Below are 24,408 nucleotides of genomic sequence, written 5' to 3'. Positions count from 1 at the left end.
GTACTGAGCTGTGGTGCACTTATACCATCACATTATATATCTCTAAGTCAATAACATTGTACAGCCATTATATATCCTAATATGACCATATGTTGTATGTGTGTCACAGAAAGTGGAAACGCCATTGCACATGGCAGCGCGTGCAGCCCACGCAGATGTGGCAGAGTTTTTACTGCAAAACCAAGCAAAAGTGAATGCAAGAGCCAAGGTGAGACTTGAGAGTGTACCGGCGAAGTCGGCCGGGGAGATGTATGATAGTGTTGGGGTTGGAAATTTCTCCGGTGGGATCATACAATTTCTATCTAATCTTCAGGGTGCTAAACAACCTTTAGGACAAGAGTTAAGCGGCATCTGTTGCCCACTACTGTGCCAGTGTCTGTCTCCTGCATTGTACAGGCGCCGGGACCATGATTTGTCATACCTCCCAACTGTCCCGCTTTTCGCGGGAATGTCCTGTTTTTTTGGGACGTTCCTGTGTCCCGCCCAGGGCCGGCAGTGTCCCGCGGTGGGGGGGGGGGGGTGATGGGGGGGGGGTGATGGGGGTCTCCCCTGTCATCTGTGACCATTCCTGCAGCCAGAGGGACTAGGAACATGTCTAGCAGCACACAGAGCTGCTGGTCAGGCCCCCGCAGCGGCAAAACAGGGCCTAGCCTCATGGGAGCATCGCGGGTATAGGCCACACCCCCTTGCCGCTAGGCCACACCCCCCCAAATTTCAGGTGCACGCCTTGTCCCTCTTTCTAACTCTGCAATGTTGGGAGGTATTGATTTGGGGGTAGTAACCGGACATTTTCTGGGAATGTCTGGAAAACACAGAAGAGCCCAGGCGTTTCCAGGGATGGTGTGTGACATCAGCTCCGGCCTGGATCAGCCTGTTTACACAGACAGAGTAATGTATTTGTTACGTACAGAGCGGGAAAATCATTCGATGGTGAGTGAGTTGCGGATGGATTTGCAGCTATTCACCATTGTGATTTTCGCAAGCCATTCACAGCCTTGCACAGGGAGGGTTTTCACTCTTGCGGCACGGCGGCTATCTGATTGCAGGGCTCTGCAATTTTGCAGAGCATAGATCAGGTATGAATAACCCCCATTGTCTAATGACAACGTGTAAGAAATATTACATTCCCCATAGAATAGGTTTTCCATTTTCAAAAATTATAGTCAGAAAGTTCTTTGATATCTGGGTCCAATACATCTGTCTGTAGTTCTAAAAGAGGCGTTGCAGAATAGCTTTCGCAGTACCTCCTGGTATAATCTAAAGATGGTTGACAATGGCCCCCCTTTTGAATAACACTTTATTAGATCCCCTAACCTTTATTGCATATATTATATCATTTCTCAATTTGTATTTTATTGTGCTTTTTGTCTTGCTGCTTTTATAATGTGTTAGATAATCATACAGTATTGTTTGTTTAATGTGTATAATGCCCTTATTCAGATCTGATCACAGTACAAATTTGTTCTCAAAATAGGCAAAACCATGTGCACTGTAGGTGGGGCAGATGTAACATGTGCAGAGAGAGTTAAATTTGGGTGGGGTGTGTTGAAACTGAAATCTATATTGCAGTGTAAAAATAATGCAGCCAGTATTTACCCTGCACAGAAACAAAATAACTCACACAAATCTAACTCTCTCTGCACATGTTACATCTGCCCCACCTGCAGTGCATATGGTTTTGCCCATTTTGAGAACAAATTTGTACTGCGATCAGATCTGAATAAGGGACAATGATTGATGTATTTAAATAACTATATTGTACGCATGTCATTTCTTTTTATATGTGAATGTCATATGCATACTCGAATAGGGTGAAGAATTGTTTTTGTTTTATATTTTTCCTGTCAATAAATATATATATATTTTAAATGATAGGTCTTGTTGGGCTACCAGATTATTTCACTTGATTTTTATTATTTTTGCTGTTTGCACATTTATTGAGTGATTGTTATTTTTACTGTTGTATTTTTTGAAACAGTATAATTTATGTGGTTACTGGTTAAAACAAATTGTGATTTTGTTATTGGAATGTGACAAGTGCTGAGTTGGAGAAATGGGCTCAGCACAGAAGTGAAATATCCCTTAGCATCGAAAAGTTTCCGCAGAATTTCTGAGCCTATTTTTGCAGGTTTGTGGATTCTACAGGAAATGTGCAAAAATGGAAAGATTTAAGGGGGTATTCCATTTTGGACGCTATTTCCGCCGGGAGAATTAGCGGCCATCGCCTATGAATGCCGTTTTCGACAGCTTTGAAGGCGGATTCTGACAAAACAGATGCGACTTTAAATCTGTTTTGATGGAAACGGCCACGGATTGTCGACTTCACGGCCGTTTTTTGACAATCAGTGCAGTTTTTTTTGCCAACACACCCACTTTCCGACACTTAACAGCCGGAATTTTGAATACCAGCTGTCAAGTTTCAGTTGAGCTGGGCGAAAAACGGCCCTGGATTCCGACTGTCGGGACGTTTCAACAGTCGTAATTCATTAATGAATGCCCATATCCCAGCATGAACGGTGTTCTGTGTTTAATACTGTTCCTGTTTATCTTCCATTTTATGTTTACTAATCATTGCCAACAGGATGACCAGACCCCCCTGCACTGTGCTGCTCGCGCTGGGCATTTGGAAATGGTACGCTTGCTATTATCCCATGGGGCTCACCCAGATCCCCCCACTACAGCAGGCCATACACCCCTGCACCTGAGTGCACGAGGGGGTCACACCCAGACCGCAGAGCTTCTGCTGGACAACCAAGCAGCACATACTTCCATGACCAAGGTAATGCACTGTATCACACCACTCACAATTGTTTCATTGCTCACCATTCTCTCCAATTGTGACAGTTATCTTGCCCATACACTTGCACAATACTGTAATGTTTAATGGGACAGATGCATTCAGCCTGGTGAAGTGATCATATAGAAGGTGATAACGCAGCAGCCAATCAGCTCTTAGGGCTGGGGCCACACATAGCAGCGCAGCGCTGCTCCACAGGGATCCTTCACTAATTAAGAAAAGTTGTATAATACAGGTGCTGTCACCTACTGGGACTGAGCAGCAGTTTCCATAAGTGTTTTTTACAGATCTATCCAGCACTATTGCCCTATTTGCCTGCTGAATATTCCAATCTTGTGTTACTGTTCTCCTGAGCTCCATCTCAGCATTGCTCGAGTCCTTGCTGATCTTTTCCTTCTCTCTCCTCAGAAAGGTTTCACTCCCCTCCATGTGGCTGCAAAATATGGGAAGATCCAGATTGCAGAAATTCTGCTGGAAAGAGGAGCTCACTCCAACAGTGCTGGCAAGGTGACCTCACGCTTCCTCACATGGTTAATGTCAGTGTCTGTGTTCTACATACTGTATAGGGGGTTATTCTGGTTGATTCGCAAGGCTGCAGATTCAAAGCCTTGCGAGTCCACCAAACCCCGTCTTGCGAATGGTAGCCTGGCCGCCACCCATTCGCAAGGGCGATTCACTCGCAAGGCCTTGCGAATGGATATTACACAGTAACAGCCATTCGCAGCCTAGTGGGATCCACCCACATCATTCGATGGTGAAGGTGCACGCATAAAGAAGTGATTCTCAATGACATGCAGTGATGTCAGCTGCCCCCCCCCCCCCCCCGCACCCGCGCCATCGGGGCATTTGCATGAGAATGCCCATGTTCTCATGGGAACAACCATGAAACACTGAGCATTCTCATGCAAATGTCCCGACACCCCACACCCGCACACTAGGATGCGTGCGCCCAGCGAACACCCTGTTTGCCGTGGCCGCACACACCCGACGTATGCACATGCACAGAAATGACCCTGCGCATACGCCCACCATCGGAGTCCCTGCAAATATTCTGATTCGTGTGAATGAGCCAGAATAAGGCCCATGATGTACCAGGGACAGCATGTGGCTGTATTTATCATATAGGCCAGTGATGGCTAACCTTGACACTCCAGATGTTGTTGAACTACACATCCCAGCATGCCCTGCTACAGTTTTGCTATTCGGCATGCTAAAACTGATGCAGGGCATGCTGGGATGTGTAGTTTAACAACAGCTGGATCATCAAGGTTAGCCATCACTGATATAAGTAGTGTAAAACTGTATTAAATGAAAAAATCTAGGGCAGCAGCACTACCCATACGTCTCAGGGGTTCTACCTTCTCTAGAGCCAAGAATGAGTATTCTGTGGGCAAGGATTGCACAGTTATTGGGGTAGCATTAATGAGGATGTCTTTATTGTTATCTTATGGGCACTATATGCACAAGTGTATACTACTCCTATAAATAAGACCTGCATAAATGATGACTTCTGGGGTGAGATTTAATAGGATGAGAGATTCAGAAAGTGAGAGATTTGGTGAGAAATCTCCAGTTTTTTTAAAGCGGCAATCATTTACACTTCAGAATCAAACTGGTGTTGCAGTATAAATAATTGCCGCTTTAAAAAACTGGAGATTTCTCACCAAATCTCTCACTTTCTGAATCTCTCATCCTATTAAATCTCACCCCTGATGTCATCTCTGATAGAGCAAGATGTATCAAGCTTCAAAAAGTGATAAAATGGAGAGTGATAAACAACCAGCCAATCAGCTCTTAACTGCCATATCACAGGCTGGGTTTGGAAAATGACAGTAAGGAGCTGATTAGCTGGTTGTTTATCACTCTCCATTTTATCACTTTTTAAAGCTTGATACATCTGGCCCATAATCACTGTTATGACTTCATCACTTAATTGTTACTTAGGAAAACTAGTTTAGTATAATGAATATTGAACTCCCTACTGTATATTATTGTCGGTTCTACAAGTCACCTGAAATTTACATTACTTTTATGGGTACTCTTTACCTAGAAGGGCGCCCATCGCGGGCATCACATGTACTAAAAAATCGCATGCGATGCGACCGACGTGATGACCGCGATTTCCCATAGGGAACAATGTTAAATGTCCCAATTGACCCGATTTTCCTGTTCAATGTCCCAATTGACCCGATTTTCCATAGGGAACAATGTTAAATGGCCCACAGAGGCCAAATAGGCACCCTGAAGTGTGAAATGGCCCCCCCAATTGTTAACGCCACCCCACGATCAACGTCAATCCGAAGCGTGGCGAGCGGCGGCGGCGGTGCGCGTCCTACGACCTTTTCATACCCCCACTATCCACGTCGGCGTGGAGTTGAGAATAGAAAGTGTGGCGAGCGCAGCGAGCCACCGAGCCCGAAGCGTGGCGAGCGCAGCGAGGGGACGCGGACACCTTCACAGGTATACGCGTCCCCTCGCAGGCTTCACAGCTGTCCGCGTGCGCTCGCCACGCTTCGGGCTCGGTGGCTCGCTGCGCTCGCCACACTTTCTATTCTCAACTCCACGCCGACGTGGATAGTGGGGGTATGAAAAGGTCGTAGGACGCGTACCGCCGGCGCTCGCCACGCTTCGGGTTGACGTTGATCATGGGGTGGCGTTAACAATTGGGGGGGCCATTTCACACTTCAGGGTGCCTATTTGGCCTCTGTGGGCCATTTAACATTGTTTCCTATGGAAAATCGGGTCAATTGGGACATTGAACAGGAAAATCGGGTGAATTGGGACATTTAACATTGTTCCCTATGGGAAATCGCGGTCATCGCGTCGGTCGCATCGCATGCGATTTTTTGGTCGCATGCGATGCAACCGACGCGATTTTTTTTTCCTAACGATGTCCACGATCAAAATCGTGGGCGCCCTTCTGGGTAAAGAGTACCCTTTTATGTTGTCCAGGAGTTTCTAATATCTGTTTAATTACAGCAGGGGGAGCAGTATCCCAGCAGCTGTATCACACAAGGCGGTGGACAAATCAAGGGTTAGGTGCCTCTGTAGAGAGTATGATGTTTAAGTATGCAAGGAAAAAGCTTGAGGGCAGAGTGTTTTACCATCCACTCTATTCCTGCTGCCTTGGCATAGACAGCTATATTAATGTGTACATATATTCATATATTGTCTAGTGTGGGATAGCTACTGTCATGTCCTTTTGTTCTCTGGACATCATGCTTGGGAAGAGGAGTTCCTCTGTCAGCAACCCATCCAAAAGCTATTCTGTGCCAAAATCCTTTGCCTGCTCAAAATGTAAGACAAAGTTTCCTGTGAACCTTCCAGAATAGAGCGCAATGTATGTGGGAGGATCAAGTGCCCTTTGTTCCTTGGGGGGTTGCCCAGATTGGTGGAGACTCCTTAGTGGCATAGTATCCTTCTCATGCAATGGCAGAGCATTCTAGACCACTGGCAGCTAACAGGGGAACCAAAGTGTACATGCAGCAGAACCAGCTTCTGAAGATGAGCGCACTCAGTCTCCAGATGTAGCCAGTGGGTTCACTGGTTGAACTTTTGAGCTTACATTGGAGGATACATCATGGACCCAGGAATTGGCTCACTCTGTAGTCTAGTTCAGGTCTTATTTTCATCCTTGGGCAAGATGGTGGATCCAAAATCAGGGCCTATGGCACAGAAACACCAGGTACCAGGGTTCCTCAGCAGGATTCACAAGTTCTTCTTAGGAAGGATCAGACCTCAATTTGTCCTCTTTCATGGATGACGCTTGTGTTAATATAGAAAAAGGAAGAAAAGAAAACATGTTGCTGGGGCACTCTTTTAAGTAATGACGTTAATGACCAACGTGTGGTTTTAGGGCGAGCAGGTAATCAGGTTCTTCATATTCAGAACGCTGACATTTCTGTGGCTTCAGAATCCTCCCTTTTCAAGGAAACAGGTGGTCACATTTCCAACTTCTCAGCTTGGTGATCTCCTTTGTGAAGCCTGGATTATATATATTATATATCTATATCAGTGGGTTCAAATGTCCCATACATTCTATTATCAGCCCAAAATGGTAATATTCCCAGGTAGCGTATTCTGCTCATTTGTATAAGAGGATTGCTATTCCTGCTGCAGGTGCTGCTTCAATCAGGGATAGTATAGACTGGAAATTGGATGTCATTTTGAAAAACATTTGTTTGCCACCTGGCATGGTTCTTTATTCCCACTATAGTAGTGCCCTATGTGCACAAAGCTGTTAAAAACTGGGCAGACCATTTAAGAGAGGGTTTTCACTCAGGGTTTATCAATTCAGTGTGTGGGCATCTTACATTAGTGAGGCAGCCATTAAAGCTGGAGCTAACAGTGGTTGCGAGGAGAGCTCTTGGGCTGAGATCTTGGCAGGCGGACTCGAGATCACCAAAGAGGTTCAGCTTTTCAGTTATCAATTGGTAGAGGTCACAATCACAGTGCACAGGATGTCGTTTCTGGGCATGGTTTTGACACTATGCACCAGAGAATTTTGTTGCCTCAGGACAAGTGTTGTTCTCTGCAATGATTGGTCCAGATGGTTTTTAGTAACACGAAGGCGCCAGTTCACCTTCGTATAAGGCTCATTGGCAAGATAGCTTCCCCTTTCAAGGCAGTCCAGTTTGCCATATTTAATTTACCAATGTTTTACATAACCTTCTCAGACACAGAACAGGTCTCATTTATTTATTATTTATTTATTAACAGTTATACATATTCCGCAGCGCTTTACAGATAATATTTGAACACTCACATCAGTCCCTGCCCCAGTGGAGCTTACAATCTTTATTCCCTACCACATGTACACACACGCACATTCACTCTTGGGTTAATTTTGTTGGGAGCCAATTAACCTACCAGTATATTTTTGGCTTGTGGGAGGAAACCAGAGTACCCGGAGTAAACCCACGCAAGCAAGGGGAGAATATACAAACTCCTCACAGTTAGGACCATGGTGGGAATCGAACCCATGACCTCAGCGCTGTGAGGCAGTAATGCTAACCGTTACACCATCCATGCTGTCTCATCTATCGTTCCATCTGTCTCAGTGTATTGGCCTGTCTTCCATGACTCTTTTCTCTTGCCTGATGGTTACAGACTCATCACCTAAAGAACGGCCGCCTGTTTACAATAAAGGACAGTATTCTGTTGATAACAATCGCCAGTCTCACAGGTGATTCTTTAGTCCACATTCAGGGGTCTTTGGTCTCCAGAAGACGCAGCACTTCGCATAAATCCACTGAAGCTCAGAGTGGTTTTCCAGATGTCAATATGTACTGCAGATATGTTAGATATATGAGTTGTTGCTTTGCCGGGGTATAGATGGTGAGATCCCACTTATGAAGGTCTTGTTCAAGTGCCAGACTCCTCACTACACATCTGTACTCTGGTGTTCTCTTAGACTCAGAGAAAAGGATTTTATGTTGAGTAACAAATTTTTTGTTTTTAGCAAATTGGTCTGCAGGTTGCTCATCCCTTTAAAATAAATATCCTAGCAGCAATACCCGGAGGACACAAATGTTACAGTCACACTCCTATTATTCGGCTAATTATAGGACAAATTTTGCTTAGCAAAGTAATAATAGAAACACAGTATTTTTATTTTTTTTATGAATTTTCCTGTTTTAGTAGGTTCTGTGATGTTAAATGTAATGACAGTTTGCAACCAATTTTAAAATAGAGGATTTCTTTTACCCTTTCAACCATATTCTATCTATCGATCTCTCTCTTTCTCTTAATCAAGACTGGCTTGAGCCCTCTTCATGTAGCTGTGTATCATAGCCACCTCAACATTGTGCGACTTCTGCTGAATAAAGGGGCCTCTCCACACTGCACCGCACGGGTAAATATGTGTGACATTTTGCTATTGGGTCTATTATCATTCTTAATACAGGTTGGTCACCTGACTTCTTGCTAACAGCTGCTAGTCCGAATCACGCTTGTCTTAGTGCGCAGATAATCTCTAAAAATATTATTACAACGTGTGACATGCTCGGTTAGTTTTGCTCAAATCTGTAATTCCACAATCACCTCATCGTAAAGTTCCTGGGGGACATTTGTAAGTTCTGTTCCAAAGGCAAGGTCAATATTGTAGCTAGCAACCAATAAGAAGTTTGCTTTCATTGTTAGTTACGAGGCTGGATTGAAAAGTAATGTCTCCATGGTGAAAGTCACAGGGCTCAAGGCTAGGGCTGTATGATGGGTGTGGCAGAACCTCCTTGAACTGCAGGCGCTGCAACCCTCTTCCCAAAGATGAAAGAGCACCTTAAGGGACTGACGACGAGGTTAAAGCTGCTGTTTGGTCCTGGTGTCGACAACCACCAGCTTTCTTCTCTGACGGGTTTGCCTAACTCGTCAAGCGTTGGCGCACATGCGTGGAAAGGGATGGGGACTACGTTCAAAAGTGAATAGTGCATTACATAGAGGATAAACTGTTATCATGTACAAAAAAAAATGTTCAAATGCGTTCACAAATAAAAAACTTATAGCCATGGAGACATTACTTTTCAGTCCAGCCTCGTACAATCTGATTTACACAGTTTACTCTGGAACGGTATTTATATATGCCCATGGTTGTGTGATTGCACAAACCTGTTATACAGACACCTTACAGTATGTAGCAGATAGTGCAGAGTAAAAAAATGAATGCACTAAACTGTGTTCTGCCTGTGTTTCAGAATGGATACACTCCCTTGCATATGGCGGTAAAGCAACGCTCTGTAGACACAGCCCGCGCATTGCTGCAGTTTGGTGCAACTTGTAATGCTCAGTCCCTGCAAGGAATCACTCCCCTCCACTTAGCAGCACAGGAGGGTCATGTGGACATGGTGACTCTGCTACTAAGCAAGCAGGGAAATGTGCACCTGGGGAACAAGGTAAAGACATCATGTGAATGACAGCACACCTTGCATGCGAGGTACCCACCAACTCAGCCAGCAGCTCCCGAGAGGCTACCAGATATTGTATGCTGCCCTTATGTATTTGGTATGATTGGTATGTGATCACAGTCTGCGGGCTCCGACAAATTCTTGCGGGAGCTATGATAATTTCCCGATCCGATGCGCATGGGACAACGCATCGGATCGGAATCTGAGGTAAAACACATACGATATGGCACTTTTCACACAATTTATTGGCCTGCTGGGTTGAAATCATGTGAAAAAGGGCCATATCGCACTAGTGGATGGGCACCTTTACTCCTGCTGTCAGGAGGCACATACTAGAAGGTTTTCAGAGATGTGGAAGTATCTGAATACAAGGACAAGAGTGCCAATTTACAGCCCCCTAGCACTAACCCTACCCTTACATCAGGCATGTCCAAACTATGGCCCTCCAGCTGTTTGTGGAACTACAAGTCCCATCATGCCTTGCCACAGTTTTGCCATTAGGGAATGCTAAAACTATAGCAAGGCATGCTGGGATATGTAGTTTCACAACAGCTGGAGGGCCACAGTTTGGACATGCCTGCCTTACGCCAATCTCCACAGCAGACTCGTAAAGCACATCTAAAATTTTTATTAGAATAAGGGGACATTAGAGGTTTATTACATGAACCATTATTTTACATAGATCAGTTTGTTGATTAAAAGTATAGGACAAAACATAACATCTGGAAGATGTGCACTTATGGAGTGTAAATGGCCATTTACCAAACCCCGCATCATAGAATATCTCCCAAAATACGTGAATGCTTCACCACCCCTCTCTCTTATTTCAGTCTATTTGCTTCTGTTCCACCACATAAAACATGATATTGCTATCTGCCGGCTTTGGCAAAAAGTTCTAGCTGTACTGTACTGTATATGCACTTGGCAAATTGAGATGCACAGAACCAGAGTAAGGTTTCTTTGTTTGGTTTCCGCACTGGGTACTCCACTAATTTAAATATTGTTGACAATGGAGTAAATAATTAAGAGAGATCCAGATCCCATTAAGTTTAAGTTGTTAGGGAGCTCTCTCAAAAAGGGAGGAGAGATAACTCCTTTATTTAACCTATTTATAGGCTGGAGGTGCTCCCCAGAGTCAGAGGATGCACAGAACCACTAAACAAAATTGTGTACTGCACTGTGGCCATTTTACATTTAAGAAGCCTTGTGGAAGTGACCATCTTGTGGCCTGAATCACTATATCACCTCAGTGGTGTCTGGTGAATTTATTTGACTCGGTTTAATAAAGTTCTGGCCAGAAATAGTCAGCTGCTTTAAAGCTGGATGTGCACTGGATGGCCGAGCAATTTTTCCAAAATCAGAACGGATGCCCGTCACTGGGGATTGCCCATACTCACTGGCACGATGTTAATGAAGGACAGAGTGATCATATTCCATCCTTTATTAGCATACTACAGGTTGCTAGCGGTATCGTGAGGCACATCAAACCAGGCGTCCGTCACTAGTGACCCTGGTATCACACAATAACCGTACACACAGAGTAATGAAGGCAATATGAGGCTATGAAACGACATATCATGCTGACATCACTCCAGTTGTTTCCAGCTTTACTGTGTGGAAACAGCACATGGTTTACTGGAATATATGATCTTCTATATTCAGCAGATTTAGAGGGAGGTGATCCCCATTCCTTCAACAGAGATGAACTAAATATGGCTGCACTCTGCATAGATGCAGACAGAAGACCCTGCTTGTCCTCCCTGACTATGATTTTAACAGGTCAGAATGGTCGGGCAGCATCCTGTGTCTGCTTCCCAACAGTAGTCATGCATTCTACTGTAGCAGTAGTAAACTGTTTGGATTGGTGGATGGCACTTTTCATCCACCAATGGGAGTGCTAAACCGACCCCACTGGATCCGCCACAGCTTCTGTTTAACTTATCTCTGTCCATCAGCTCACTTCTGTCAATTTCTGTCCCATACCTCAGTGGCAAACGCAGGATTTTCAGAAGGGGGTTTCCAGAGGGGCGGAGCAAAGCACGGAGATGGACACTTAGGTGACCCAGTATATGCCGGGTCAGTTAAAGTATTATAGATAGACCAAATGTATATAAATAATAAGAAAAATTATATATATATATATACTGTGTATATATATATATATATATATATATATATATATATACATACATACATACATACATACATACATACATACATACATACATGGGCATCAACAGCAGTGTAGGCCCCTGGGCCTAACAATGTATTGGGGCCCCTACCGATCCTCCAGCGGTAGGGGTGGGGAAAGCTTTGATGTCCCACAGGTGGTAGGAGGTATTATATCAACCGCTCAGCATGTAGGGCCTGGATTAGTAGGGGGAAATTTACTAAAGGAAATTTGTAAAAAAATAGGTGTATTTCTATCCAGAAATACACTTATTTTTGACATTTACTATCCCGAAAATACGGCATTTCGTAGTCGTATTGATGTGCTATCAATACGAATACGAATTGCCGTATTTTCGAGTTCGTAAATGTCAAAAATAAGTGTATTTCTGGATACAAATACACCTATTTTTTACAAATTTCCTTTAGTAAATTTCCCCCGTAATTTCCACTAATTACCCCTTTACTGCACAGATGGTGGGAGATGAGGTGGGAGAAGAGGGCATTGGGCTGAATGAAGGGGCCCTGATACATAACTTCCAGGGTGGTAGAGGATGTTTAATATGAAGAGGAGGTATAGTGGAATGGGCTTATTATTCACAATTTTCTGGTGGGAGGACAGCTTGCTTGACTGCAGATATCTCCAGTTTCCAGTAATAGATTTCTTAAATTTTAATGGAATTAAAAACTAGAGAATCCCACCTACCAAATGGTATTGGGGACTAGGGGATCAGAGTTCAGGAGGCAGAGCAATCTGCCAACGAGCATATAAAACTACATACCAGGTCTGTGGAGCTGGAGCAGTAACCAGCTGCTGGAAGGCTGATATCTCTGGTTCTGGGATTAGTAGAGACAAGCTGCTAGTGTCAATCAAAGGGGGAGAGTCCCAGCTTTTGGAATATACCCTCAGAAGATTTTTAAAATTCTTGTACCTATGGAAAGAGGGGACCTGAGACTCCTGGGGGGGTTTCTGGGTACTCAGAAACCCCCCCTGCGTGCGCTACTGTACCTGCCCTCACTAAAAATAGCACATCCGGTCACATTCTGCTCTCATACGTGTTTTACTAAGTCGTGACTTTAAGTATTACCCACACCATTTATTAACTGATATTTCTAATAACCCTGCTTATTAGTTTATACCTTTTCTCACCATTCACAGAGCTCCCTCACACCCCTCCACCTGGCATGTCAGGAGGGTCACCTTAACGTAGCAGAGATTCTGGTGTCCCATGATGCAGCAGTGAGTGCGGAAACGCGGGTAAGTCTTCTGTGCTGCAGAATGACAGAAAGAGCAGAGCACAGATTTATAGATTTATTTGGAGATTGTGCACTGACTTATTCCATTGCACTATGAACAAAAAAGTAAAAAATGTAAACAAAGAAAATCAGAATTGGAACAGACAAAGTGGTAAAAGGGCCCTGCTTGCAAGGTTGCAGTTTATATGGAATATGAATTTTATACTGGAGGATAAATACTACATACTGCAATTTGGTCAGCATACATTACGAAGCTGATCCAGTCACAAAGCATTGCTGGCCTTTGGTCAGTTGTGTGAATGTAGGAACAGAACATATGTAAAGTTATGTGTGGACTGTGCAGAGGGGAGGCCATTCTTAGAATAGCCTACAGAGGTTGGAACAGTTTGATAAGCAGCTTGAAGTTTCTGGGAACACCTGGAGACTAGAAGAAAGTCTTGTGGTGCGTGGGAGGGGATTTAACAGAGATACCTCCATATGTTGTGTTGCGTTGGTCGTAGCCAGCAGAGTACGCCTCAGCTTTCTTGACTGTTTCATTGGAAGGTAACAGTGGTGCAGTGTCCCCTGTGGTTTGTGACTTAACCACTGGCCTTTTCCTTTAGATGGGATTCAGTCCCCTGCACGTCGCCTGTCACTATGGGAACATCAAGCTGGTGAAGTTTCTCTTGCAGAATCAGGCCAACGTCAATGCTTCCACCAAGGTGAGCATGATACACTGTCCTGCTGACACTCTGGGTAGCATTTTCTTGACTGACTGTCGGGGGGGGGGGGGGGGGTTCTACTTGTGCTACTATACCTTGTATTTATTGATTGGTCTATTGAAGTCATTAGTGTCACTCAAACACAGCTTTGTAAACGTGTTACATGATGCTACATGCAGAAATGGCTTATGAGAACTGCCTATAAATCTGACAGGGATAGAACAATCTTGGTCTGTGATCCATTTCCCAAGCATAGTCCACATGACTCAGGGATTTCTGTCCATGCTGAGTATTCCTCCCTATACAATGACTAATGCAATAGATAAGTGCCGCATGCAGTCACAGCTCATTGCAAGTCAAGGAATTATTGCTCTTTTCTCGGTTTTCATATTCTAGTAGCATCAGTGATGACTTGCAATGTGCAGTCAGTAGTTGTGTGTTAGTGTTATAGAGTACACATGCTCAGGACTGGCACCTGGTGATCAGTAACAGGCAACTGACTGACTGTCTGATGTCAAAAGAAATTAGTATATAAGTATTGCTTTTCCATACTTTCCATGTCTCATTCAGTATCTCTAGGCCTGAGGCGGAATTGCGCGCTAGTCCATCTTCCAGACAGATTGTGTGATTGTGCATGCTCTGTAGCCAGAACAACTGCAGACATATCAGGGGTGTGCGGATCCCCACTTGCAGCAGAAAGGCTGTGACTGGTCATTCACATGTCGGCTATGTGTACTGTACTGTGGGCGCGTCATCGGCATGTAGTTGGAACTATGGGCTATTCAGAGTTGAGCGAACGCAGGGATCAGTCTGATTTGTGCCAGAGCTTTTGCTAGTGCTAGTACAGGTGCACACTGATAGTGTTACTGGCTACCTTCCAAAGCCAATGGAACGGGCCATTGCAGACAACTCTGCTGCAACATGAATTATGTCATCAACACATCTGTAATAAATACTGGAGATTAATGCACTGCGTACCTCTGCTCTACAGGAAATATCACAGCATAACCCTTGTATGAATATCCCAACTTATCAATCGTTCTTCCTAATTCTGTGTCCTTATCTACAGTTGGGGTTCACTCCTCTCCACCAGGCTGCACAGCAGGGACACACAGACATTGTCACCCTTCTGCTGAAGAATGGAGCTTGCCCCAACCAGGCCAGCTTGGTAAGAGCCACCAGCCGCTACCTAACCTCTCCCTGTCATTATGTCTTGTCCCATGTCAGTCAGTTTTACAAACAGTCTCCTAGTTCTGTTGTTGCGGCCTCTCGTGGTCTGTCACTTTTTTTATCACTGTATTTATCACCCTGGTCTGTTTTTCTCTTGTCTCCTGTCTTGCCTTAATGTCACGCTGCCTCATCACCCATCAAATGCCTCTTCTTGGCCTCTTATGCCCCACTCTTTTCCCCGTTGCCCTGTTTTATCCTCCTGTGCCCTACGCCTCTACAGAATGGGATCACGCCATTGGCCATTGCAAAGCGACTAGGATACATCTCAGTGACAGATGTTCTCAGTCTGGTGACAGATGGACCCCAGGCCCAGGTGAGTCTTACGGCGGAGTGACATAAAAGTGGCTAGAGACAAATGGGGAAAGGTACAGGGTCTTGTGAGTGATATGGAGGGAAGTCATTGGTTAGGTGATTGTTAGGGAGAGAAGTCACGGTGTGAGCTGAAAACGCCTAGCAAGCTTATAATATCCCATTAGCTGGAAACTAAAAATTTGAAAGAAATATGGTATTTTATATGCATGTCTTTGTAAAGACATATAGGTTCCTAACCAATACTTTAAAGCCATGAGAATACCCAAACCTGAATGATCTTAGGCCACCCTTCCTGAGATGGCATTCTCCGGCTGTACTGCATGGGGGGGACCCTAGGGAGAGCAGACAGACATGTGTGGTATTACACTCTCTCCTGTTCTGCACCGATGCACTGACTACTACGCTTACCCATTCCCCAGGTGCTGGTTTTGAACAGCATATTATAAACATAAGTAATTAGTTAGTAATAAATGCTTAATTTGGTTTTCATTAACACATAATTAGCATTAATTTACAACTCATTGGTTTGCTATGTACAGTACTTGTTGCCTTTGCATTCAATTTGCACTCTTAATAATATAAAATGACTAAAATAAGATTAAAGTTATATTTAGAATTGACAGAAAGAAACACTTTGGGGGATGTAACAGGGAGCATCTACAAAAATGCAGGCATATCATGTTTCATTCAAGGGCATAACTACTATAGGTGCAAGGGGTGCAGCTTCTAATGGGGCCCAGAGCTGAAGGGGGCCCATCTTTACTGCCTAAGTAATATGTTTTACATACATTTATCACCATCAGTCGCTAAATAGGGGGCCCTTACAAACTTTTGCTATGGGGCCTACGAATGTTTAGTTACGCCCCTGGTTTCAGTAGCATGGCTGCGATCTCAACGATGAAGCCTGTGGCCATGGAGGCATTCAGACAGACCATGTTTTTTGTCGCTGCATTGCAGTTTTGACAGAGTAATCTCTGTTCCCTTGTGGGCAGCTACTATAGTTGCGATGCCTCAGAGTTCTGTCATTGATAAAGATCGCTGCTGCATCGGCATTGCCACTGCATCGGAATCAGGCCCAGCGTGACCTCAATAAAACATTATTATAACTTCAGCATACACATTCTAAATTCACAACTGTAGGTTACCTTTCTCCATTCCTGATTGAGTGATTTTCTCAACTATACAAATCCATGCCTGGTGGCAGCAGGGGGGAATATTACTTTACGCATGTAATCTAAATGAAAAATAATGGTGCACAAGAAACCTCCGGCAACCCGAGCAGCCAATGATATTCTATTATTTTTTTACGGCGGTGCAGAAAATATAACATCTTCCTGGGCGCTGTAGCACTGCATTATCCCCCATGCACCAGTGGCCTGATCCACCCTTGCTTATCACCACTGTGGGCAGTAGCAGTGGCAGGGCACCTGTGACACAGGGGCATTGTCACAGGCATTGCTGAGCATGATAGTGGACAACTGTTACATACATCTCGTCCCCAACAAGAATATATTTTAGGGAAACTTGATCTGCTTTTTTCCTGATCTAATAGAAAATGAAAGATATAGACAAATGAAAGATATAGGGTATGGATCATTGGATAGACAGCAACTTGGTCGACACCATTAGGATGACATGCATGAAGGTTGACATGACTGAAGGTTGACATGGGGTTAGGTTGACAGGGTCATTAGGTCGACATGGGGAAGGTCAACAGTCAAAAGTTCAAGATGTGGTTTTTCAAGTCTTTTTGTCCCGATGTCAACACAGTCGACATGGACACTAAAAAAGTGCACGGCATCCCCTCGCATGGCTCGCTATGCTTGGCACACTATTTAGTTCTCCCACCACACCCTAGTGGATGGTATGGCATGAAAAACCGCCTGTTGGCACATGTCAGTTCAAAAAAAAGTGAAAAGCCCCATGTTGACCTTTTGACTGTCGACCTTTCCCATGTCGACCTAACTACCCTGCCGACCTTCATGCATGCCGACCTAGTGATGTCGACCTAGTTATTGTAGACCTAGTGACCGTATACCAGACATTTAGCTCCGACCAAATCCATTCTCTCCTTGCAGTCCTCTTTGCCTACAGCTGGAGCATGCAAATGAGATATTGGCCAATCCTTATGGGCTCTCCTTTGAGTTGTTAGGCAAACTAGATCTATTCAACAAGGGTCACTTGTTAAAGAACATGCAGTTCCACAGTGAGAATGAATGATGTTTGAATGCATCCAGTGCAGCCCAGGTAGATGAATTTGACATTGCTTTCTCCCTGTTCACACATACTCCAGTGTGAAAACGGCTTGACTCATTTTTGGTAACTGACTGGCAAGATCTGGGCAGTCACTGGCACTGTCTCAGATTAGACCAATGAAATCTCAAAATCTACCATTTGAATGTTCTGTTAACTACAGTTACTACCATCAAAAGATACATAGCCGACTTCATAGCACTAAGGGGTATATTATTTAAAGGTCAACTTTGATTTACAAAAGTCAAAACCATTTGAAATTCAACTGAAAAACCAAGGGGCTTCTGAGTGATATCATTCACAATATCATCTAGTGTGTACACTTAATATCATTAACGATGCTTGCTCCCACGCATCGTTGACGATGATTGATGTCTTCTGAATATGAAGGTCAATTTGGTTATATAGCCATGTCCCGGAAATATTACTGAACGATATCAGTGACTGATATCGTACAGTGTGTACACGCAATATTTGGACCCGTGGCCAATATTGTTAATTATATCGGCCCCCAACCCCTGTCATTTAGTGTGTGCATAGGGCTAAACAACCCCAAAAAATTAAAATAAATAATAAACGTATAAGAAACAGGTCTGTTTAACTTCTAGAACATGTTCAAAAGCTGTAAGGTAATTAAGACGCTTATAAAAGTAGGTAACACAGACGCTATGCTGATGTTTCGCAGCATTGGGCGGTATTCAATGTGAATACCGGCGACGTGCAGCGAATCCTGTTAAGGATTCGCTGCACATTCGCCATGGGTTGCCGCGTTCCGGAGCCTCGCCGGCTCCGGTATTCAACGAGTCAGGGGCTCGCTGCCCCTGACCGGCGAATTGAGCTCCTGCGGCGGACGCCGCAGGGAGCCTGAGGACGGTGGCAGGCAGGGAGATGGAAGTCTCCCTGCCTGCCCCACAACGTTTGTGGGGGGGGGAGGTGGGCTCCCCGGGTGCCAGGCAGCACAGGCTGCCCCCCGGGGGTGCCAGCAGGGGACCGGGCATATTCACTACACCCGATCATGAATATGTAATGATCGGTTGAAGTGAATATATGAATATCTAATGAGCGGCTCGGCTCCGGCGCCCCCTGCTGGCTGGTCAGTGTAAAAAAAAAATATATATATTTTTTAATTAAATATATATTCATGTGCTTACAGCACATGAATAAAAATAGCATGCCCCTCCTCAGAATAAAATTCCTGATTTTTGGACACCAAATGTAAAAAACAAAACACTTTATTTTAAAAGTTCACATTCCACTTCACCATAAAAAGATAGCGATTGCTACTTGATGAATCATGGCGAAAAAAACCTTCAAATGTATTCGCCATCTGGTCATTGAATAGGGTGATTCACCGTTTTAGTCAAAAATTCGCCAAACAACACAAATTCGCCATAAAAACATGGCGAATCAGGCTCATTGAATACCGCCCATTGTGTATACGGATCCGATACGTAATCCCGGCGGTCGGGATCCCGGCGGTCGGAATCCCGACACTGGAATCCCGACCGCCGAAATCCCGACATGGGGGGGACGTGGATCACTCCCCCCTTGCGGGCTCGCTGCGCTCACCACGCAGCGGGCCCGGTGCCTCGCTACGCTCGGCGCGCTAATTTATTCTCCCTCTATGGGTGTCGTGGACACCCACGGAGGGAGAAAGTTTCGGGATTTCGGCGGTCGGGATTCCAGTGTCGGGATTCTGAACGCCGGGATCCCGACCGCCGGCAAATTGACCGCATCCCGTGTATACATATGTTTTGCACTGCACATGAGCCACAGTCTAATAGTGATGCCGCTCAAAGGGCTTACCTTCATGCATAGTGATTGACATGGGAGTAGTGGTAAAACGTGGGCCTGATGCTGCCATGCTTGGGGCATGTCGCTGCTGCACCTGCAAATCTGTACTCAGACAATGTGACTCCCAACATCTCTGGTCAGGCTGCTGACTGTGCTATCGAAGGATCTACGCATGCACAGGGAATGTGTATGCAGCTGCTGTACCTTTGTAATGGCTTCAGCGGGAATCTCGATCCTCGATGCTGGATTTTTTGCATTATTACGCACATCCTCAGCATCTGCAATCGCCATAGCGTCCATCAATAAATTGGCTCACATGTTAATGATACTATCAAGGCTCTATGTGACGGGTGCAAATTACAAGTAGGGAACCAACCATTCAAGTAGGGAACCAACCATTCTATTCACTGGCTGTATGAATTCTAGCCCTCATTCAGAGATGGACGCAGTGCTGCTCCTGCATCTTTGGATTAACGGCCAAAGCCTGGGCTGCAGCTTAGAGGCACTGCGTGTATACGATGTGGGACCTGTTCTGCACTTGCACAAAATGGGTCCCACTCGTGCGCTAGACCATCGGAGATGTATGCAAATCATTGGAGGCATCCCACCATTAGAGATGTTCACAAACCATAATTAGAGGAAACACAGCAGCTTCTTGCATGTGGTAGGTTTTATGCAATAGAAAATCAGCAGGAAGTGGTAGTCGGTTGGTTGATGTTTATGTCTGTTTGCAATGGATTTTGAATGGAACTGACAAAAACTGACTGACTTTACACAAAAATCAGCCAACATCGACATGGTTTTAAAATTTTTAATTTTGTCCCTGTTGATCGATTTAAAATTGATCTAAAAACATATTTTTTTCCGTAAATTTACACCTAAGTGTGAGGGGATACGGTCACTAGGTCTAGCAGGATGGTCGACCATCAGGTCGATATGCATTTAGGTCGACTTGTATTAAGGTCGACATGGGTTAGGTCGCCAGGGTCATTAGGTCGACACAAGCATTAGATCGACATGGGGAAGATCGACAGTCAAAAGGTCGACATGGGGTTTTTCACATTATTTTTTTGAGCCGACATGTGCCGACAGGCGGTATTTCATGCCCTACCATCCACTAGGGCGTGGTGGGAGAATAAAATAGTGTTCTGAGCGTAACGGTAACATGTTTTTAAAAACCCCATATCGACCTACAGTAATGCAGGGTTGCCGACCCTCCCGAAATTACCAGGAGTCTCCCGGCCCCCCGGAAGGGTGGGCAACCCACCCGGAATCAGGGGGACCCCCACTGAGCCCCCCGATCGCGGCATTTAAATGCCGCAATCCGCTGGTCTCAGAGGAGGGGGCGGAGCTAAAATGACACTCGTGTCATTTCAGCCCCGCCCCCTCCATGGAGATAATTGATTTAGTCTATTCTCCCCCCCCCCCCCCCGAACGGGTAATGAAAGTCTCCTCTCCGGGCTTCTCCCGGAGAGGAGAATTTGAAAGTTGGCCACCCTGCAGTAATGTCGACCTAAATTCATGTCGACCTAATGGTGTAGACCATGCTGCTGTCTACCCAATGATCCATACCCAGTGTGAGGTTGTTGAAATGAGTTTTCAGTCATCACTTACCTGGTGGATGTAAAATCACACCAACTGCAAATATATTACATATTTTGTTAGTGTACAATGCAAATTTATTGCATCATACAAACACTGAGATACGACACAAAACTAAAGTCTGGATACTGGTTTATAAAATGCAGTCAGGAACAGAATTGTGTCCTATCCAAGAGCAATGGATATAAACACTTGCCCTGATGATATACATACCTGGCTGACAGCCACAGACAGCAGTGTGCAACAATATATTATCATGTAAAAGTTGCACTATGTTAGGATCCACACTGAAAGTTGGAAAACCCATTAGAACACTTCAGACTATTACTTGGAAAATAGGTAGTTGGCAAAGTCCATGGACGGGAACAGAAAACGTCCTTGTTCATAAGCTGATTTGGATTCTTGTTGTGCGTCTAGTTGGCCTATATATTTTAGAGAGCCCCAGTGTCCCTTTCTCAGTTATATAGCCTGTGGGCAAACCTTCACAACAGTCACAGACACATGCCACGGTGTGCATTCAGAACATTAGCTTTTAGTTCCGGCTGTGAGATCATATGACAATAGAGACTTGATCAGGGGAGAGCAGAAGGGTGGCATGAATGACACTGATAATGCAGAGGTGATAGCAGTCACTAGGGCTTCAGGGACAGTTGGTGACTTTGTCTCTCCTACAGCCAGCCAACGAAAGGCACAGGATGAGCTTCCCAGAAACTGTTGACGAGATGCTGGATGTGTCAGAGGATGAAGGTGAGAGATGCCCATCTGTCTCCCTAACCTCAGATCCTTCTCCTGAGACTCTCTTGGCCTTTCTGTGTCACTGTATGTTTACCCCACCCCTAACTTTAGTCTTGCCCTCCAAAGTTTACTTCTCCTCAATTTACCCTGGTACTAAGCTTTGGATAAATCTCTGGCTCTTCTTACTTTCTAGGAACCCCCCACCTGCCTCTACATGGTAGGAACTGTGTCACTTTTTACCCCCCAAAAGCCTCCTATTGGCCCCACTCATTCAGCTTTATTCATCCCATCAACATTGATTCAGCAACCTCAAACCACAGCATCTCACTGACACCTAATTAGTAGCCCATTGCCTCCTTTAATTACTTCTCATTACATCTTAAGAGCAGCTTGGCAGAGCTCCAGTTACCAGCTTGCTTTATGGAGGACCTGTTACCTGCACACATGTGGCTGTTATATTGGCTGAACTGAGGCTCATGGGAACGCAGCCACCGTGCAGGTAACAGGTGCACATTTACCGATCTAGATCTGCATCTCATTTATATTCTCATAAATGTTATATGTTATTTTTTGCCCACATTATTAATTGGTTTTCTACCAATATTTAATATTCCTAAATTCTTAGTTAAGTTGTCACACACAAAGAAAAGGAAGACGCAGGTGCCCTTTACAAACAGGCTTTATAAAAATGAATATCCTTCCCATACACCTTCACTCCATGGGGTGTATTCAATGCAGGGGGCGAGCTGTGAGAGCGAGCAGTGCTGTCTGCTCGCTGTCATAGCTCACAGGGTCAGTATTCTACTGACCCCCATGCATACGCCTATTGCCCCTCGCTCCATTTTTGGCGCGAGGTAGAATCAGCGTATGCGGCCGCTGAAACTGCGAGACTAAATTCAGTGGGCTCCCTGCATTAGCTGTTTGGGGGAATCCTGTGACAGCGAGGATTTCCCCGGAACGTAGAATAGGGTGAGCGGCTGGCGCCGGGGTTTAACAGCGAGGATCGCTTGTTTTCTGCGATCCCCGCCGTTTAACCCTCTCTCATTGAATACGGGCCCCTGCGTGTTTTTTTATAGCACACATGCGCACACACACACACACTTACTGATCATAATCAATATTTCACAATAAACTGTTCACAATTGTTACAGATCTTGGGGGAGATGCACTTGGAGAGAGATAAAATGGACCAGTCAACCAGCTCCATGTGTGTAAAACTGACAGTTAGGAGCTGGTTGTTTGGGACAGTGGGGCAGATGTATTAAGCTTTAACAAGAGATAAATCCAAGGATGATAAGGAGAGATAAACGTCCAGCCAATCACCTGCTAACTGCCATGTTACAGCCTGTGTTTGAAAAAAGTCAGTAAGGAGCTGATTGGCTGGACGTTTATCTCTCCTTATCATCCTTGCATTTATCTCTTGTTAAGGCTTAATACATCTGCCCCAGTATCTCTCTCCAGTGTATCACTCGTCGGGGCTTAGAACATCTGCCTGCTTGTCTTTAAATATTATAATTCTATCTATGGGTATGTCTAACACTATTACATTCATTGACATGTTCCCTGAATCCCGTGAAGTACAGTACCGCGATTGCTTGTAGTTCATTTATACGTAAACTTCTCTGTTGAATGAAAACTATCACAGATCATTCAGCATCCAAGCAGGGACTGGGTTTGTGTTGTAGATGCAGGTGAATGGATCAGTCATATCCTATTGTTAGGTATGAAGGTACGTTGATCATTACGCTGTTCACATCCAAACTGTAGTCATGCAGATCTAAGGGCCGATGTCCATGTCTGTTGGTGGTTTCCCATCCTCGACTATATGCAGATGCCACTACAAAGCCCTTTCCTTGTGTTCATCTGTGCGAGGACTGAGATGCCCACAGTCAGCATCTGTAGGGGCTGGAATACTATTTGGTGGTTCTTTAGATGTATCATTGTCACACAATTGAAACTTGATCCAGTTCTATGGCAGATGTAGTTTCTTTGTAAAAGTATGGCCTCTATAGACAAATACACACAAGAACTTCCTGGGATTGGCATCCCTAGCGCACGTGTATCCCTGTACCCAACCCCACACAGGCTGACCATTGGCGGGCAGCTGGGAGTGGAGCAAACATCAGTGGGTTCAGAGGTGCACAGTGCCTCCGGGGCAATGCAACGCCTCACCAGCAGTAGGAGAAGAGGCGGGCGCAGGAGAAGGGGCGGGCGCAGGCAGGAGAAGGGGTGGGCGCAGGAACAGGATGGCAGCAGAGTCGGTGGTATGGCCTGCGCAGCGTGACCTCTTACTGTTGCGCTCCGCATACCGGGGTCGGAAACAGTCTGAGCTTTTTTGGGGCCAAATCCTGGGATCCCGCCGATCCCGGGATTGGCCACCCTAGTATGAAGAACGAACCGACATATCGCACCATCCTTTTATTTACACAGAACTAGGGCACCAGCGTTATCACCCGTTTGGCAGTGTAGCAGGGCCAACCGGGCTAGCAATCGCAGGCACCTGCATATTGGCTGTATGCACTGAGCGATATACCTGATATGATCGAAAACTACATATCAGCCCATTATGGCTCCAGTTGCACCCAGCTTTAGTCACCTGTGCGCTGAAGTATGGCTATCCTTAAATCCTGGACTGTTAGGGGTAAATTTACTAAAACTT

The 24,408-nt window shown here is 45.0% G+C and overlaps 1 protein-coding gene across 9 annotated transcripts in view; it reads left to right on the top strand.

Annotated features, from left to right (window-relative positions):
* Positions 1–24,408, top strand: part of ANK1 (ankyrin 1) — a 273,955-nt gene that overhangs the window by 182,809 nt on the left and 66,738 nt on the right. For 7 of the 9 annotated variants that reach the window (XM_083184877.1, XM_083184870.1, XM_083184876.1 and 4 more), the window contains 11 exons: positions 110–208; positions 2,582–2,779; positions 3,206–3,304; positions 8,553–8,651; positions 9,487–9,684; positions 13,025–13,123; positions 13,725–13,823; positions 14,893–14,991; positions 15,274–15,366; positions 21,689–21,761; positions 21,943–21,966. In XM_083184877.1, coding sequence (XP_083041003.1) covers positions 110–208; positions 2,582–2,779; positions 3,206–3,304; positions 8,553–8,651; positions 9,487–9,684; positions 13,025–13,123; positions 13,725–13,823; positions 14,893–14,991; positions 15,274–15,366; positions 21,689–21,761; positions 21,943–21,966 — 1,180 coding nt within the window. The remainder of the gene's footprint in view (positions 1–109; positions 209–2,581; positions 2,780–3,205; positions 3,305–8,552; positions 8,652–9,486; positions 9,685–13,024; positions 13,124–13,724; positions 13,824–14,892; positions 14,992–15,273; positions 15,367–21,688; positions 21,762–21,942; positions 21,967–24,408) is intronic. The other 2 variants (XM_083184873.1, XM_083184872.1) reach the window with 1 other exon arrangement.

The sequence above is a fragment of the Crinia signifera genome, chromosome 4 (assembly GCF_055691185.1).
Source record: "Crinia signifera chromosome 4, ASM5569118v1, whole genome shotgun sequence".
In the NCBI taxonomy this organism is placed as follows: Eukaryota; Metazoa; Chordata; class Amphibia; order Anura; family Myobatrachidae; genus Crinia; species Crinia signifera.
This window is presented reverse-complemented; position numbering and strand designations above follow the sequence as displayed.